At 40.4% G+C, this 20,320-nt stretch overlaps 1 protein-coding gene across 1 annotated transcript in view; it reads left to right on the top strand.

Annotated features, from left to right (window-relative positions):
* The window catches only part of C3H15orf41 (chromosome 3 C15orf41 homolog), a 197,360-nt gene that overhangs the window by 78,821 nt on the left and 98,219 nt on the right, over positions 1–20,320 (top strand). The window contains exons 6-8 of the mRNA XM_021193731.2: positions 9,610–9,689; positions 10,041–10,090; positions 14,815–14,882. Of these exons, the coding sequence (XP_021049390.1) occupies positions 9,610–9,689; positions 10,041–10,090; positions 14,815–14,882 (198 nt within the window). The remainder of the gene's footprint in view (positions 1–9,609; positions 9,690–10,040; positions 10,091–14,814; positions 14,883–20,320) is intronic.

Genomic DNA, 20,320 nt, shown 5'->3' on the forward strand with positions numbered 1-20,320 from the left:
AGGGTGACCTGTACCTTGCCTTCAGCTCCTAGTGTCTCACACATAGAACCTTGACCTTCCTTTGAGGGAAGGGGGTGGAAAGTTCTGATAACTGGTACAGTATAAGAAAGCTGTACAGACTATGCTTGTGTTGGATAATGGGCAGAGATTGAATAGCTGTATTTTTCTTGAAAGTTGAGATCTCCCCCTCTCCCCACAAGAGAATTAGAAGAAAGTGATTTCTAAATAGAAGTGCCAGTCCCTGGCTGTAATTAGTCACATGGGCTTGGTTCCCAGGAAGTGTGTTTCTTTCAGTGTACTGAAAGTGTGTGGATTTCAGAGTTGTTTAACTACTGTGAATGTGCACTCTAGACTCCTTATCCACACCTCATGTAAAATTTAGAAAGAAATTTAGGTTCTCCATTTCCAATTGGATGAGGTTGTCTGCCAGGAATACGCACTGGTTTTTGCCTGTGTACTCTGTCATTGCACGAATCCCTGTAATCCTGGACAGCAGTTTTAATGACTTAGAATTAGCGTCTCTCTAATTGAACACTGACAGACCTCATGATGTGGTGTGGGTCTTTGCCTGCAAATAGAAACCTAGAAGATATAAATAAGTGGGCGGGGGTGGGTGTGTGTCTGAAAGTGGTGTCTCAAGGCAGAGACCTGCTCTCTCTCAACTGAATAGTGTAAGCTTGGCCATCCATACAAGCAGCCACTGTGGGCTCACATTTAGGAGAATCCAATTTCCTTTCCTCTGTAGACCATAAGACCTCAAGATCTGATCAGGTTTCCTGTTGTTTGCTTATGTGTTATTCTTACAGACAGGGTCCCACCCTGTAGACCAGGCTTTCCCATACTGTGGAGCCCAAGCTAGTCCCATACTGCCAGAGTCCTCGCCTCGCAAGTGCTGGAATTATAGTTGTGGACCTCCACATCTACCTTTGTCAGGTTTTTTGTCCCTTTCTCTTTTGGACTGTAGACTGGGTCTTTTCTTTACCTCTCTTTCTACTCTCAAACTGATCCCAGAAGAGATCTGTGTCACCTCGGCCCAGAGCACAGAGTGCCCTTAGGTCGTCCTCTAACAGGAAGGATACATTGATTCAGTAAACTTCAGATGGCTTTGAATATGGAACTAGAGATGGAGAAAAATAACCAAGGAACCAACAGGTTTAACTGACCAAGCCATATCTCCTTCACTAAGTAGGAGTGAGACATTGGCAGATTATGCGGACTCCTGAGTTTCTTCAACAGGAAGATAACAATCACTGCCTCCTCATTGGAACACCATAGAATTTCAATCAGTTAACACAAGTGAACTTTGTGGGGCTTTTGTTTGTTTCCTCTGGTGGTCAGGCCCAGAGCACTGTGCCTGCTCTCCAGGTACTCTGCCTCTGAGCTGATCTCTAGCACCAGCTGACTTAGAGTAGCCTGGTATGCTGTATGCTGTGCGAGTAAACGCTTGCTAGTCCTCCTCCTCCTCCTCCTCCTCCTCCTCCTCCTCCTCCTCCTTCTTCTTCTTCTTCTTCTTTTTTCTTTCGAAATGGAAATTTGCGGGACACAGTTAGCAAACTACTTGCCATGCAAACATAGGACTTGAGTTCATTCTCCAGAACCAATTTGCATGGTAGCCATGCGCTTGTGATCCCAGCCCCGGGGAAGCAGAGGAAGGCAGATCCCTGGGTTTGCTGGCCAGCCACACTGGCCTAATTAATGTGCTCCAATGAGAGACCTTGCCTCAAAAAACCAAGAAACAAGGCCCAAGGTTGTCTGCAGGCCTCCACATATACAAGTTAAACATGTATAGGTATCCACACACATTTGAGCACACACAGGGAAATGGAAACTTGAGGAGCTTCACTTCACAGAGTGAGCATTCCTCCTTGACATGATACAAATATGAAATCAGCATTTCTGAAGTTCTAGAAACTGAGGTATATATGATACATGATTTTTGTCATAGGTGCATGATACCACACAATACTTCCTGATTTTTTTTTTGTTTACATTTAAATTTTTTATTACATTCAGTGTTGTGTCTGCACATGCATGCATGTATGCATGTGATATGTGTATGTAACATGCAAATTGGTTCTGGAGAATGAACTCAAGTCCTATGTTTGCATGGCAAGTAGTTTGCTAACTGTGTCCCACAAATTTCCATTTCTAAAGAAAAAAGAAAAAGAAGAAGAAGAAGACTATCAAGAAGACTAGCACAGTTTCCAGGAGCTGGTTCTGTCCTTGCACCGTGTGAGTCCCAGGTATCAATCTTGAAGGTGCATCTTGATGGGTAGCTCACCAGCTCCATTTACATTTCAAAATGGAAATTCATAACTCTACTTTAAGAGATAGACTATTTTGACATGAATACAAAATACTTAGAAAATGATAGGTAATTGCTATAAAAGTTATATTACATGCTAATAAAGCCATTCCCGTGCTTCTGTCAGAGATAAACACTACCCTTTAGCCAGGACACATGCTTAGATGTTTTCAATACTTCTCTAAGATACATTGTATTATATTTTTTCTTATTCTTTTTTGCTGGAATGAATTTTTAAGCCCATTCATTCTTAATAAGGAAAACCACAAGTCAGATGTACTTGGCTATAAAAAAAAAAAATCAACCTCAATAATTGCGAATACAAACAGGACTGGACTTTTTAGCAGCCTTCTCTTTCAGTGGGGCAGTGTGCTTATTTACTTATTCAGCAAAGTAGTGAATTGTTATCTTGTACAGAGCACCTGAGAGAAATGCTTCTGGTTTTGAATAGCATGTCAAGTACTCTTAATACAAACAATTCCTCTGTCATTGAAGTGAGTCAACCCTTCTCCATAGAGGTATTGCGTAAACATATGCACATATCTGTGGCATTATAACTGCACATGGTCAGCCCTAAGAACATACATGTAAGTAACATTACAGGGACTCAACAGGTTATATTTAGGAATATATCTGTATATAAAAATACATGTATGTAGGCAATAATAATTGATAGGAAAAAAGAGGCCATGGGTTTAGGGAGAACCAGGAACAGAATATAGGAGGGTTTTATAGGGAGGAAAGAGAAGGGAGAAACTTCATTAACATACACTCTTAAAATGAAAGTGGGATGACAGAGCAGACTGACTGAGAGGAATGATTATAAAGTTATTCTTAGATGGTTCTTTACTTTTTTAAGTGTGTAAATAAATAGCTTGCCATCAAGTCTAATAACCTGGATTTGATCTTTATGACACACATGGTAGAGGAAAGGACTCATTTCCAGAAGTTTTGCTCTGACTTCCACAGACAAACTGTGATATTCATGCCCCACCCCTACTGAATATATAAATGTAGTTTAAGGTTAAGGAAACATTTACTTCTCCGGGCTTGGTGGCTCACACATGTAATCCCATCAGTATCACTGCAAGTTCAAGACCAATCTGAGGTACATAGTGAGTTCTAGGCCACCCTGAAACCTGAAACGCGTTCTTAAAAAGGTTAAAGGGTGGGGGTTGGGATATTCATAGATCACATTCAGGAACTAAGGTTTAGATTCATCATCCTAGAGGTGCTATGTAAGCTCATGGGGGAGAAAAGACACCAGTGGTCCTACCCAGCTGTGAACCCAAGCTAGGACATCAACCCGTCAAGCAAAAAGAATCTAGTCATTCAATACTGATTTGCACTATTGGTCTTCTCTCTCTCTCTCTCTCTCTCTCTCTCTCTCTCTCTCTCTCTCTCTCTCTCTCTCTCTTTCCCTCTCCCTCCCTCTCCCTCTCCCTCTCCCTCTCCCTCTCTCTCTCCCTCTCTTTCTCCCTCCCTCCTCTTCCCCCCTCCCTCCCTCCTCTCTCCCCCTTCCCTCCTTCCTTACTGACTCTTCTCTTGAGGGACAACTGCACTCCACAGGAGGGAATACATGCGCAGTACTATACACTTACTGGTGCTGATAGATAGATAGATAGATAGATAGATAGATAGATAGATAGATAGATAGATAGATAGATAGATCAAACTAAAGAACATATGACAGGGAAGATCATAGGCCCTAGGGGGGAACTGACTATCATTTAGCTAAATTGACATAAAGTCTTTGCCTTGTAAATATTTATGTTTATTCATATTGACAGACTCTCTTCTCAGCCTTAATCAGAGAAGCCTCTCTCCAGCGGATGATGATGAATGGAAAGACTCTTGGCTTCACAGAGTACTGAGAACAAGTGACAGACAGATGAGGGCTATCCCCGAATAAGACATTTATACCGCCTGCTTAGGCTTGAGGAACACTGAAAAGGAGGGGCCACAAAGAGTAGAGCCAGAAGATAAAGATAAGAGTTACTAAGTTCTGTCTTCTGAGCAAGACAGTCATTGCAGTCACAACTCCCAGCACCTGTGGGTGCTTGCACGAGGTCTGCACAGGAATGAATCCATTGACAATCAGACATGGGTTGAGGAAGAGCGCAGGGGCTGCGCCCCTCTCTGCTGGACTATGTGCTGGTGATAACATCCCAAAAGAGAATTCATCCCTTTCCATGTCCATACACCACTAGGACTCCAGTGGATACTCCTAATGCAGTGGCTACACAGATGGCTCACAAAAACTAAAAGTCATGAATCTAGGATGGAGACTGGGGTGCAGTTGATAGAGATAGAACCGAGAGGTAAGAGGGTGGGAAGAAAGAGTAGTTAGAATGTGTGTATGCAGGATGAAGTTGCCAAAACTTTCAAGCATTTTAAGTTTTTAAAAGCAAATAAACTAGGCATCATATTCAGGAATTTAGAGTTACATAACACTGAGCTTAAAAATCTGAAACCTTGTGGTTTCACGAGTAACAATATATTTGACTCTCCTGCCAATTCATGATGACACTGGTTCTTTCTATATATAAAAATCCTGTATTCGTTATTTTCTCATTGGCGTGGCAAAATACCTAAGGAAAGCAGATGAAGAGAGGAAGAAATGTTGACTGGGGCTCAAGGGGGCATGCTGTTCATCATGGCCAAAAGGCCTTGGCTGCAGGACCACTAGGCAGCCTGGTCATTGCATCTATCGTTCTGAACCAGAGACAAAGGTGCATGCTCAGTTTGTTTTCTCCTTTGTGTTTAGCCAGGATCCCAGCACATGGGATGATGCCATCCATACTTAGGGCACAGTTCACCTCAATTAACCCTGTCTAGAAATTTCCTCACAGAAATGTGCAATAATTTGTCTTTTAGGAGATTTGAAATCTTGTTGAGACTGTTAACTGTCATGCGTCCTCAGATACCTAAAGCCAGCAGCATCAACTACATTAATCTAAAAATTCCTTTTTCCTTTAACTTTTTTTTATCTGTGGTGTGATTTTAAATTGTAGCATTCTGGTCAATCTCTTTTAAAAAGATGATGACATAGAAATTAAGCAGTCGCCAAAAGATTGGTAGACAATAGGAGTCCTTTCTAGTCTAAATTATGAAGGAGACATGAAGGTTATAAAAACAAGAAGGGCTTGAACAAACGAGAGAAGAGTCAAACAGGTTTCAAAGTTTGGGCCAAGGGAAAGATGAGGAAAAAGTTGTTATTTTTGAATCTGTATGTAGAAGCTTGGGAAGGAACCATATGAAACCATGGCTTAGGCAGACGCTTAAGAATTAGGCATTGGCATGCTTGGTGTACCCCAGCTGATGGTGTACAGTGGTCCTGAAGCTGCAAACTTCCAGAGATAAGGTTCTGACCATCAGGAGCAGTCCTTCTTTGGAGATGACTTCCTGTTGTCCTTACGTGCGGTTTTCCTATTCAATGACTACTGAGTTTCTTACTTGATTGCTTCCTAGGCAGAGGAGACTTGAACTTGTCCTGTAGGGGTCTGGTTGTCAGCTGATACCCTTCTGCTTTCCGCTTCATTTACACACAGCGAGGATACTGATGGGTAAAGCCTGGAGGACCGCCCCAGCTGGGAAAGAGAGTGGCATCTAAAGCAAGGGCCAAGTTAAGAGTTTTCCAGCAGAGACACTGATGGGTTCATCCCCATGGAGATGGAGTTTGAGACCTCCATAGCCTTCATGTCCAAAAGCCTTAAACCAACTTTTGAAGAAAAGATACATAGATATATGAATCAAAGCACATAGCAGCCCTGTAGTTATTTGTTCTACTGGATTAGTTCCTTCTGTTAGTAAGTTCCATTGCAGTCTTAAGCATTCTGCCTCTGCTGAAACATTGCTACCATCTTTTTATCCAGTGCCTGCCTTCTGCTGGTCATGTATGTGGCAATGGCTCTAAGTGCTGATTTTGTGCCTTCCCTGTAAAAAGAGGAAATCCATCTGTTGAAGTACGAGCATCCGAGGGGGAAAATGGGCCTCTGTCTCCATGGTCGAGGAGCTGGAGGCCCTCACTGTGCAGTTACTGCTACTCCTACATACATGTAGTTAGGGCCAACCACTTGGAATTACAAGACCTATCGGGAGCGCATCCCTGGAAAAAATGTCCTTTTGTTTTCTTCTTTTCAGAAGTCATTGACTGCCTGTAGCTCTTCATCTACGAGTGGGGCCTTGTGAAGTTCCACTGATCCATGCTGACTTGTGTGGCTCTTATGTGGGTCTTCTTTAGATAGCCATATAGCTGAAATGTGATGGGCATTCTCACAGCAGTCATCCTGATTATCTAACTTTTACGGTCTTAACACCACCTCTTCCTGTGTTTCCTGAGCCTTAGGTTTAGGAGTTGGCTTGCCCAACTAATTAGTACAACTCAGTTTGCAGGTTGTTTATTAAAAACAGCTAACACTCTTTGTTGTAAGTTATGTTCTCTTCAACATATTCAAATGGTTTTTTTCTTCCATTTTCAAGTGTGTGTACGTGTGTGTGTGTGTGTGTGTGTGTGTGTCTATGTGTGTTTGTCTATGTGTCTGTGTGTGTGTCTATCAGTGTGTGTGTGTGTGTGTATGTGTCTATATATGCACATGTGTGTGCACGAGCATGCATACATGTGGAGGCCTGAAGTTGGTGTTTGAGATCATCCTCATTTGTGTTTCCACCGTGTTCAGACGATCTCTTAACCAAACCAAGAGCTTATCAATATGGCTAATGTTGTTTGCCAGTTTACTCTGAGGTTCCCGTGTCTATGCCTTCTGACTCTGTAAAAGAAGGCCAGCACTTGGCATTTACATTTCTTCTGACTCTGAACTCTGGTCCTCAGACTTGAAAGGCAAGCATCTCCCCTCATGTGATGTTTTTAAAGCTTATGACAATGGTGCTGAATCCGGAGAAGCACCATTCAAATGTTTATATTCTGATGAAATCAAAACCATCACTTTCTAATTTGACATTTTCTCCCTTTCCCCCTCAAAATAGATGACCTACTTTTCTCAGATCTTGGGGCATTGACTCTCTTATTGAAAAAGAGCTTTTTAAAATTATTTGAACAGATTTGCATGTCATTTGTTAAGAGGTCAGTGATTTTCTGGTAGCCAGAACTTTGGGTCATACTTGTCTATAAATAATGTTTTCTTCACATGGGCATGAGTTTGCATTGCGCCACCTTTGCACCCCATGACCAGGTGTGCACAGAGAAGGCTGCTGTTTCCCAGGGTAACATAGAAGGGCGAGTGTGCCATTACCATCTGTGAATGAGTGGCAGACCAAAGGACAGCTCCTCAGAGAAGGCAGCCACACATGTGAACACCTGCTTTGATCTCCACCATCTGGCTGAACTTCAAAACTGGGCTAAGGAAAGTAGGCAGGTTTACCAGGCACATTATTGTCTCCCTAGTCCTGTTCCCACATCATCTGTTCCTAAGTAAGGTGATGGGTTACTGCCTCTTGGTCTCAGGATCCATACCATTTATCCATGGTAATTTCTGTCAAAAATAATTGAGGACAGCCCAAGTTTATAAAACACAGCGAATGTGTAAGTCTTAGTTCAGACTACTACTTGAACTTCAACAAAATGATGTAGCAGCTGTTTTCTCAAGAGCCTCCCCTGAGAACTGTTTAGAATAGTCAACTCAAATAGTATTGCTTCCTACAGATGAAGTCAGTGGATGCAAGGGACCACACTGCTTGCTAGTGTTTAGAACTAGTTGCAAGAGAAGCCTGGACAAGGTTAACTGAGTGATGTTCTTTTGAGATTCCATATGGGCTCTCCCCGTATAGTGCCAGCACATGTTTACAAATTTCTGTTGCATATATCAATAGTCTTGTGTAACTAAGTCATGTAACTTCCATAAACAATGATTAAAGGATTTTTTTTTTTAGAATGAATTCTACACTGAAGATGCCATCTTCTTATTTCTTTCCACAGTGTTTACAAGCATGTCTCATATCTGTCCGTATCCCAAGGCAACTAAAGCTGATAAGGACCATGATAATAAGAACTAAGCTTAAAATTATCCAAGTTTCAAAATGGCACACAGCTCTGACCTTCACTAACTTTCTTAAGTAGATAATTGTACAAGAGGCATTCAAGCAGTCCCTGCATGGGTCATTCCCTAAGCCATTTTACTAAATATTTTCCATTGATTCCATAGGGTATTTTTGACAGAATTGTTTTCCACCAGGAACAAAGTAGGACCGGTGTTCTACCTAGCTTCTCAACACGTAGCACCTCACCTGTGCCTTCTCTTGATGCTTGCCCTGTTGCCTTTCTTCCATTGTGGTAGTCCCTGGGATTTCAGACTAATTTGCAGGTGTATAAGATATACTTCAAGTGGAAATTTAATTTTATAAAGTATGTTTACTTCCTGTCTAATATGTTCTCTCAAACACCCATGGTAGATGTGCTATATTCTGAAGTCCCATGCCTAGGACTCTCAACTACTGATGGGAAAGGCACAAGCAAAAAAATGTATTGTATTCAACATACACACTTTTCTAACTTACTAAAGGCAGTATAACAATGATTTGTATGCCATTTGTATTGAGTTAGATTACAATCAGTCAAGAGACAGTGTATGTCAGATCATGGGGGTACATTATATATAAATATTGTAGTGTTTCATATACAGAAATTGAGCATCCATAGACTATAGTCTTTGTCAGGGGTCCTGGAAATAGTGGCTACAAGAAGACAACAGTGCATGTGCACAAGCGCATACATGCACACAGTGCATGTGTACCCTCTCACTCTCCCACACTGTTTCCTCATTTCAGATTGCTACAGTTATCAGCCAATCTTATCTGTACCCGTGGAATGGACATAACCAGAGGCAGTTGATGCTTTTATTAGCATTATTGAAGCCTATAAGTCTAGCCTGTCTTAGCTAAGCTTTGTACGTACAGGTGCTTAGAAATTAGTTCTCTACCTGTAACAGTTAAATCTTTTGCGGTTATTTTTCTTGTGTTTCCCCACCACCACCACCACCACCACCATGCCCAAAGTTGGCTTTTCCGAAGCTGGTGTGTCTGCAAATAGACATATGCTTGAGGTCTACACTTGTTAATTTACCTTGGAAGGAATCAGGTCACTGTCAAATCTGGCAATGGAGCTTACAAATACTTGGCAAAAATGATCTAATTAAAAGCTTCTCTTCAATGAAAATCTCAGGAAAATGATCATTATCAGTCCTGTTTTTCTTTTCGGGAGTGGTGCGCACAAAGGTATCCGTCACTTCTCCTGTCATATTAAAAGTGTGTTGACTGTCTGCTAATAGTTCATCTCTTTCCTTCTACAGCCTCCAAGTCTGTTATAAACAGTATGCTGCGGGACCCTTCTCAGATTCCAGATGGAGTTCTAGCAAACCAGGTCTATCAGGTATTAATCACAGCTGCTTCCCGTGGCAATGCTGTTATCTGCCTGGCAGAGTAGAGGACGCTAAACCTCATTTAATGACTGTCATCATAAACTATCAGTGAGGTCAGGGCACACCATAAATGGCAACGCAATATTTTCGAGAAGAACATTTTACTTTTTAATAGCTTGCTTTTATAGTAAATAAAGAAGCATGTAATTTTTGTTTTCTGTGATTAAATCTGAATAGCTTTTTGATAGCTTTCTTTTGGGTGGTGGTGAGGTTGGGGGAGTAATGGCTGCTTTTAGAATATTTCCTGTGGTGGGGTTTGTAGTCGCCCCAGCCTATAACACCCTTCTCTTATTTGTCCACAGTGCATCGTGAACGACTGCTGCTATGGACCGCTGGTGGACTGCATCAAGCAGTATCCTTCCCCATAAAGTTTTAGGTGCACAATTGATGAGCTTAGACTCGGTGGAAGAGATGTGTCTAGCTTCAACCTGACATAAAGTTCTGCTTCACAAAACACATTTCCTACTCTCCTATTTTACATTCTATCAACTGGAGGGTCACTGCAGAACTTTCCTTTCCACCGCCTGGGAAGGAACAGCTAGGCCACAGCAAGATGTCAGTTCAGCAAGTGCATAGCTCCATGCTCATTTCAAATGGCTTGGGTTTTCAGTGAGTTTAAAGGTGCAGAGTCATTAGGCAGGTAACATACACTCTTGGACTGCATCTAACCATCCCAGTGGCCATTTTTTAAAATATAACAAAGTCCCATTTGAAATGGGCCGAATTCAGTTGAGTGTTCTAGAATAAATTTTGAGCCTGGAGTTTAAGGATGATGGTATTAAAATGCCACCAGAGACTGTTACATTTTAAAGGGCAGTGGACTCTCCTTACTTAAATACTGATTGCAATCTGCACTGCCACTTAGATCCCTAATAAACATTTTTAGAGAAACCATGCTAATTTTTCCCTCGGGACTGACTTTAAGGCCGTGAAAGCAGATGTCCAGTCATTTCTCATTAAAGCCGTTGAGTTTCCTAAGGAGTTAATGTCTACTTCTTAAAATAAGGCAGGGTGGATGGCAGCAATCTCAGGAAAGGAGAGATGATCCAGAAACAAAGTGGCCTGACAGTGAGAATTCTGTTAACACTTTAGGGAAAAGAGTACCTACTTAAACAATACTCAAAATTTTTGGTAGAGATCATTAAAAAAACATAGCCTTCCTGGGCTAGATTTTGTTAGCAGGAGTGGCAGAGGGGCCAGCTGCGACTCAGTAGTCAGCAGTCAGTTTTCTTGGATTCTTTTGCAAGCTGAGTATGTGTGTCCATATCCATATGTGCATATATATGTGTGTGTGTATGCAGTGTTCATATCCATATGTGCACATATGTTTGTGTATGTGTATATTTATTTATATCCTTCTCGTTTCAAAAAGGCTTAGGGTCATTTAGAAAAATATTTTGAGACATGGTCCTGCTATGTTGTCCAGGCTGGCCCCACCCCACCCCCCAGCCCCCATTCTTCTTGCCTCCCTCTCCTTTGTGTTGACTCACAAGTGTGCAGGGCCACACCCAGCTCAAATATTTTGTGAATAAAATTACTTCCTTTCCTAAAAACAAAATTACAATGTGGCATAATCTTTGAACTGAGCCCTCTTGGAAAAATATTGAGTAACTAGCATGTAGTTTTTTGCATATGCATTCTCTGATCTATTCCCCAAGCTAAAATGAAGCAAACCATGGTATTGTCAACATCTGGCTTTTTTTTTTTATTAGACTAAAGTGAAGGTATGCTTCTATTTTCAGCGTGAAATTAATGGTAGTGTTAAAAGTTGTCGGAGCGCCAGCCTTGCATTGCCGCAGTGATAAACTTAAGCACATTTATATAACAACTGACACCATCTCAGAGTGTCTTGGGCTGAATTACATGCTAATTTCAAAGCACATAAAATAGTTAAAAATCAATTTAAAGTTAAGGTTTTAAAAGCATAATGTCTTTTGAAGGATTGCATATTGATTTTAAATATAACTCTCTAATTATATATGCATGGACTAAAGTATGAAGTCAACTGCTTTGTAAATGCCGGGAGGCTATTTTTCAGTAATAGTTGAGACGCTTACGGGAAACTAGATTGCTGTATCGCTGGCAAAGAAAATGGCTTGTGAGGTTATTTACAAGTTTTGCCTCATGGTCACTACCATACATCAATAATAGGTATCCTTATAGACAATGTCTAAGTGCTTCTGCTTATGGATCATTATAAATTCTGTCTGGAATAGTTTCCCTGTATACATAGATAGGTTTTGCCATCATTCACATTCTCTTTTGGCTGCATGTTGTCAGTAGGATTTAATGTACTATATAATTTCAATTGATAAATATAATGAAGTATGTATATAAATTATATTCACTAACTAGATTCTAATTTTTGCAGTCCTGTTATGCTTATTACCAGTAAAAATTGCTACTTTTATAAGCTTTATTTTCTAGACCTTGCAATTTTTTGTCTATATCAAACGAAACATATACTTCTATATGTTTCTATATCAAGAAGTATATCTTCCTAAAATTTAAAGTTGGTGATGGCAGTAACTGCAGAGCCGACATCTTGGGGCGTTTGTGGAGAGACTGGTTGTGCCTGTGCATGGAAGTGCTGCTGCCAGTTTCATACGCTGTAAATAAGCTTGTGAAGACATTCCCTTGACTGATCAACAGGAATTATTTTATTTCACACTGGATGAAATTATTGGTTTTCTTTGTAAGTGAGAAACACTTTTCTGTGTGATCCTGATAATTTGGTAATGTTTACCTCGCTTACTCTCACTAAAGGACAACAGCAGTTTCATACAAAGGAAGCACACATTTGGTAGATGGAATAGATATTAAACCTCTGTACTCCATTATGAAAATGTTACAAGGAGGTATGTGTGTACAGAGAATAAAGTAAATTGGTCATGTACTAAAGTGACACAACGCCAATCATTGGTAAAGCGGATAGGTTGTCAGGGTCCTTTCCTTTCCTTTCCTTTCCTTTCCTTTCCTTTCCTTTCCTTTCCTTTCCTTTCCTTTCCTTTCCTTTCCTTTCCTTTCCTTTCCTTTCCTTTCCNTTCCTTTCCTTTCCTTTCCTTTCCTTTCCTTTCCTTTCCTTTCCTTTCCTTTCCTTTCCTTTCCTTTCCTTTCCTTTCCTTTCCTTTCCTTGACTACTGGGTGTGTATATTTATTTATTTATTTTTGTTTGTTTGATTAATTATGTGTATTTGGCATCTACACACCCAGACATTTGCCTCTGTATCTCATATCCACCAAACATACTCAGTGAAAAAGCAGTCACTTCAACTTTCCTAAGTGGGACTAAAGGCCAGGGCTGTTAGACAAAGGTCTGAAGAGAGGCAAGATGGCGCAGGAAGCCCCGGGCTGTGGGTTTCATTTCTCCATCAGTAACCTCCGTTTCATGATTCAACATTTTAGATGTAAATAATTTACAACAATAAAAGTGAGAGCACATTTATGTGGAAAGAAGTAAATAATTTAGTTAGAAAATATGGGATACCCTGGTAAGGAGATACCACTGAGACTTATCTATCAAGTGTCTTCAATGGACTCAGAAACTAAGGGAAATTCTGTGATTTAGCATTTTTTTTTTGTTTCCTTTATTCTATTTCTAGTTAATAATTAAATGAGTGCAGTCATGTGCATTGGAAGAAGGAAGAAAAACAGGGCAAGGGTAGTAATGGTGGCTTGGCCTTGTTCTGCTCATGGACAAGTATGACTCTGTTTCTTGAATTTCAATGATAGTATCCTGTAACCCATTGATAGAGAGCAGGATAATTTTCTGCTTTTTTTTTTAAACTAGTGATATATAAGTTGCCTTTGATTTAAGTTGAGGGCTTACAATACATGATCAGAAGAACCCTCTGACAAGGAGTTCTGGACCCATGTGCTCTTACGGGGTTGGGCAGGGTGGACAGTGAAGGAGGCACCTCTGACTGCTTCTATTAACTGCTTTCAAAAGAACTGACAGACCAAAAGAGTGTAAGACTTTTTGAGACTTAGTAGCATCTCTTTCCTTCCACAAAAGAGAACAAACTTCAAAGTTTTGCCACTGGCTTCATTATTTATGAGTCGTAGGGCCTTGAGCGCCATCCTCAGCATTTCTGAACCGCGCTTTACATGACTGAGAAAATGAAACCGAGACCATCTGTCTCCTCTTGGCACTGCTGTGTAGATTCAAAGCTGTCAGTGGTTAGCATAAAGGCTTCCTACATGGTCCTTAGGAATCATTAAGTATTAACAAGTATTATATAATTCTGATGCTTTTGGGGAAACTGGGATGGGATGCAGGCCTCGGAGTGAGCTCATCCCTGCCTCGTTTGCTTGTTTTGTTCCCCTTTACTGCCACTGATGGAACTCAGGTTGTCAAGACGGCGAGGTAGACACTGTACTCTTGGGCTGTGCCCCCAAGCCCTCATCCCTGGCTTTCCCAGACATTGACTGCCTCTGTGCATTTTATTCTCTGAGTCTCTCCCCTCATCTGTAAAACAAGTTTTTTATACTTGTGAGGACCAGATAACATTCTGAAATGACTTCTTATGACGCTTGCCATCCAGAGAGAGAGAGAGAGAGACAAAGAGGCAGAGACAGAGACCGAGAGACTTTTTATCACAGGAAGTAAAACCAGAGCTGATGACTGGCAAATGGATCTCACATTTCTAGACTGTAAGATTGGAAACCATTAGGGCAAAGACTGTATTAGTTACTGTTCTTTCTCCTTCTCAGTGAGTGTTTAGTTAACATGTACTAAGTTGAATTGGAAGTTTATTTGTTTGTAACATAAATAAATATATATTTTAAGTGACTCCCCTCCTTTTAAAAGAAATTAAAGTTACAGTGATTTATGAATCATTGCTTGCCAAGGCATGTAAGTGTTATAAAAAAAATTCTTGGGGAGAATGCATATAGAAATTTCCTTCCTCAAAGATGTAATCTGGGTAGAAAGTCTTGTGTATAATTACCATAATTCGCCATTTCATCTCAACATACAGTATTATTAGTAGAGTATAGTATTAATATATAATTAGTATTAACTTTTCCTGGTATGCCCTTCTGTGTGTGTGTTGCCTCCTTAAGTGAAATGTATAGTGCTATTGGCTATGAGCATGAAGTCCTGCTGAGAGACTTGCTTCTGAAGAAAAACCTGTCATTCCTAGGTAAGTGTCGCTCAAGCCCTATGACTTAAAGTGTCTTCATCGGTACTTAAAGATGAGTATTTTCAATCTTCCACCTGCAGGTACCGTGTACTAAAGGGAGAGGGAGGATAATGACTGATGTTGCACATGCTACCTTTTATTGATTTAGACCCACTCCCCTATATAGACAGCACATGCACAGGCTTGCAATTAATATTTTATGGAATAAGTGGCTGAAAAAATGCTTTAATATCTGTTGCAGTATTACTTTTGGTGTCATGAGATATTAACCATAATCTAAGCCTTATGAGAGAAAGAAACAAAGAAATATTATCTATAAAATGCTTTATATATTAAAGAGAATACTTAGAAAAATTCATGTTAGGTATGTTCATGTCCACATACTGGAAAGTCCTGTTATTGAAAAGCAAAATATTAAGCTTTTATTGCTTTCATGCCAAGTATTAATTGCATCATAGGTTTAGTATGATTTTTCAAAATCCCCCAATGTCTGCATTCAGATGTGACCCAGTAGAGAATTTTACTGCTCAGTGTTATTTCTTTCATCTCTTCATTGTCAGAAACAAAGCCTGGAACAACATCTATGTAATAATGGGGCATGGCAACCATAAAGCACCCGACAAAGCATTAATTTTTCTCCTCTGTTGTATCTGTGGCAAGCAACGAAAGATCAACAGCAATTGTGCTAGTGAGCAGATTCATGCAGACCTCAAAGAAACTTTATAGTATAATTTTAGGGACTAATTTAGGGACTAAAAGGGAAATCATATTCCATTACTTAATTTTATTATAACATGGACAAGACACTGGTGAAGGAATGTTAAATCGTACAAGCTAGGCTAAAGATTTCATACTGCCCAGTCGTTTAGTTCATAACCCGGAGGAGAGTGGAGTAGGGTGAGCTGCAAGCTGAGAATGATCATAGATATTCACTAATTAAAGTTAAAGAAAATTGATAAATTAGGAATGTGATTACCAGTTACTAAATTTGGACAGTGGAAACAGCTTAGTGTTTTCATATGAAAAGGGCAAGTAAATTGTATAACCTTTGGAAATAATGTAGTATGTGAATAGATTTCCCTTTAAAAACATATAATGCTAAGTAAAATGGGTTATCAGCTCAGAGCTAGTTACAATGGATGCCCATGAGGCACTTTATCGTATTTTAGAACCATAGTGTTCTGATAATATTATAACATGTACGATCCATCCATTATCTAGATGCAGGTCATTATAGTCGTCTTCCCTGAGTTCACTGGTGTCATTCTTCAGCACCATCTACCAATGGACAGTCAAACCCTCTCAGGCTCACGTGTTTGTCTAGCTTAAGTTCTGTTTTCTTCCTCCCTGAGGACTACCAAACTTCAACGGGAAGGAAGATCACAGAGTTTAAATGTGACCTAAACTTAAGTCTAGAACCTCAGATAACTGGAACTGGGTGTGTTTGGTTCGACTCACTTCAAGTCATGAATACCAATGCTACTATATGGTCAAATAACTGTTTCCAATTGCATAAATGTACAGAAATACTTAAATATTGAATTTGATGGGTCCCATATTCTGTTCTGGGCTATTCGGTGAATTATTTGATGGAAATGTATTGGTTTTGTGAGTTTTCTTGAAGGAAATGGGAACAAATTATTGTTAGAATTCTTGTTGGTCTAAATAAATTAGATGTTCTTCTGCTTTTTCCTTGCATCCTTCCTCCTACTTGTGTCTTTTCTCATTGAAATTCCTCTCTTCTGCAAGCAGGTTCTTTCTAGGTAAACAGCTCAGACTCGGTGGCATCTTTTACAGCCCAAAGCAAAGGCCAGGCAACAGCCTGCTGTGATCCTGGTCCATATGTGCTGCTTTCAGAAATTACAGTGTATTATTAAGTTCACTAGCCATTTGGGGAGCATCCCCACAGTCCCTTTTCATCAACGAAATATGTCACACCATTCAAAATAGAGGACAGATACTATAGGATTCCCCATTACAGAGACTGTGTAACTGCTCTCCCCATGCCCAACTCACCATGAATTCTGGTAGTCCCTGTTTGAGCACCAGTTCTGTAGTGTGACTTTGCTTGGTATGACTTGAACAAACATTGATCGCACAAGATAGGTCATCAGTGAAACACCAAAGAAAGTGAAACACCCAACTCATGCTTTCAACCAGTGAACCATTGAGTTTATTGGAGTTATTAACAGGCATGTGTGACTCAGAGGCAGCTGTATCACAGACAAGTCTGCCCCAGTGTAATGGAGAAAGTTTTGTGCTGGAGCTCACTATAAAACATACAGTCAGTTCTACTGTAGGAAGGCTCCTCTCCCGGGCAGGTTTCCACTGCTTTTATAAGCTGTGGGAGGGACTTTGTGGATCAGCAACTTGCTGAACCTTTCAAGTTTTGTTAGCTTTCTGACTTAGGATACTGTCTCCTTCCTTGGAAGATGGAGTATGTCAGTTCTGAGGAAATGGGTACCTGACAATACCCTAAGAAGATACCTAACTAATATTTTTTATAAAATGACTAGTAGTAAGCTTAGACAAATCCTTACAGTAATTTCAGTTCTGTTCGGAGTATTTACTCATCAGAATACAAGCCCTTGTTAGTTTATTCTATGCATTCTAAGTGTTCCAATGTAGCAGCAAGCTAACATGTTTATTTATGGGTAAAACATGAAAATCTAAATCTTGTATAAAATATTGTGAACAATTATTCTTCTTTTACTTTATAAATACCTCCTCAGTGATTAATTAGCTGCAAAGTATTGTGCCAGACAAACTCAAATAGATGATCATTTTAAAAGCAGTATGGGATAATATCAGTATATAAACAGATTGCTAATCCAACCATATTTTTTCTTGCTTATGAGTCTGTTCCTTGAATATTGTTACACACATTGTAAATGTTTGCCTCAGTCTTTAGTAGGCAGAAATAATTTCTCTTTCTTCCTATGTCTGTCTCTTTCTCTCCTTCCCCTCTCTACTTCTAATCTACACTAGTTTTACAAAACAGTCTTTCTTATTGTTTATTATTTAACTATTAATTTTTTATACTTTAGAGCTCATGACTTTCCTCTAAGCATTTTCTTCTGTTGTAAAATTTCCATTTTTTTTTTTACCTCTACCTCTCACCAATAGAAAAGAAAACTATTATTTTTCCAGCCTTAGTTCTGGCTTGAGTTTCCTTGTCTTGTAGCTATTAGCTGAGCAGTTGAGCAGTTTCAGTGACATTGGACATAGCAAGGCACCGTAGTACTGGGAGTGTGGTGGGACGGTAGTCTCGGTGGTTGGAAATATACATTTACTCCTACAGATTTATCCTGCCTTAAAAACTTACCTGTTTCGTATTATCCAAATAAGTGTTTGAAATAAGACGCTTCAAGCCGGGCGTGGTGGCACATGCCTTTAATCCCAGCACTCGGCAGGCAGAGGCCAGCCTGGTCTACAGAGTGAGTTCCAGGATAGCCAGGGCTATACAGAGAAACCCTGTCTCGAAAAACCAAACAAACAAAAAAAAAAAACAAAAAAAACAAAAAAACAAAATAAAAACACTTCAAATATGAATAACTAACCTTAATTTCACTAACTAAGAAGTGATATTTATTCCACAAGTTAGCAAGTGAACTGAATGTTGTTCTAAGGATGCATCAGTTAGGTCCGGCTTTTGTAGAACCCTGGTCCCTGGTACCCTACTTAGCAGGTATGTACCTAGTATCTTCCCAGTGGGAGTAAACGTGCTTGGGGTGACACTGAGGTTTGTTTTTGAAACTTTAATTACTTTGTCATTGTGTGCATGTGTGTAGGTGTGTGCACAGGAGTGCAGCTGCTCACAGAGGACAATGGCAAAGGTTTCAGATCACCTGGAGTTGGAATTACAGGAGATTGCATGCTGCTCTATGTGGGAACTAAAGATAAAACTTCGTCTTTACTATTGAGTGCTCTCTCTCTCTCTCTCTCTCTCTCTCTCTCTCTCGCTCTCGCTCTCGCTCTCGCTCGCTCGCTCGCTCTCTCTCTCCCCCCCCCCCTTTTTTGTACTAAAAGCCAACAGGGGCATTCATGTACTATTTTCATGCTAAAAACTACTAGCTCTATTTTAGAGACTTAAAAAACCCTGCTGTCTCCTAAATAGTGTTTCTTAATGAAGTTGTGTTAGACAGATTTTTGTATATTCCAAGGCTCATTTTCAGCAGAAAATGACTTCTGCACTTCCGGGATGGCTGCTCTGACTTACCAGCTTGGCTCTCTTGCACTGAGCTCACCAGTCTTTTAAGTGATTATTATGGAAAAAATGCTGAAAGGCTTTTTAAAAGTTAACTCAAGTTTGAAAACTTCCAGGAAATCCTACTATAGATCTCAGTGCCTATGAGCAGTTCTTTCCACAGGCCGCTCAGTTAGACTCAACACTGAGTAGTTAGCATTTCGAGTCTCCAACGTATCAGGAATGGCATACGTCTTTAAGTTCAAGTGCACAGAGAACACTCTGCTTAAAGTGGACTAGGAACCTTTGTGCCCCTCCCCATTGCCTCCAAGGGCTCCGTGAGACCTGAGACCGTGCTTCGCGATGCTGTGCCTTCTCTCCAGCTTTTCTATATTTTGAGGGTAGGGGTTGGCTAGCTTTTACGAAGACTTTTGAGACCTTTGGGCTGAGAGCAGTGGAATGCAGTGAAGAAATGGTGACAGCAATGGGAGAGTCAGAGCTTTTGCACCTCTAGGAAAAACACAAAAGAACGCATCCCAGAGACAGAAGAAAAAGCACTCATCAGCACAGGCTGGCATGTCTCCAGGTCAAGGGGACTTTCATTAGTGCCTCCAACAGCCACTGTTGGGTGCAAACTCTTGTTAAGTTGGACTTAATAAGGACGGCTCTGGAGGTATTTTCTTCTCTCTAGCAAATGTTACCCCGTTAGTAGACACTAACAATTACTTTGAGTGACACCTGAGAGGCACTTACTTTAGCCCTGCCTCACTCCTTCCCCCCATGTTTAGACAAACCAGCATATTTTATGCGGGTGCATTTTGAGCATCCATGTATTACTCTCTGGGATTCCAAGAGGGTCTAATGTGTAAAATTAAATAGGTTTAGTGTAGGATGTCCTTTGCCCAAAGAAATTAGGATCTTTGTTTCTAAGAGTTCATCTGTTCTTGCAGTTTCCTCCGCTACCTTGAAACAAGTGTGCTGCACTAGGGCAGTGATCTTAGTGTGACAAACAGGATTATGACTTTGGGTGAGTAGCAGGCAGCAAGAGCAGGTGAGGCAGAGAGTACTTAGGTGGTTTACATGCAGATGTTAGCAGTGATAGGAGAATAGAAATCAGCAGATGATGTAGGCTGTAGGGAGCAGAGATAGTTACATACTTTTTCATAAGGAATCAACCACTTAAATGCCTGTCTATTGGAAGGTTAAAAAGAAGATAGACTTTGCAGTGTCAGGGACGTGCTATTAGGGGCAT

The sequence above is a fragment of the Mus pahari genome, chromosome 3 (assembly GCF_900095145.1).
Source record: "Mus pahari chromosome 3, PAHARI_EIJ_v1.1, whole genome shotgun sequence".
In the NCBI taxonomy this organism is placed as follows: Eukaryota; Metazoa; Chordata; class Mammalia; order Rodentia; family Muridae; genus Mus; species Mus pahari.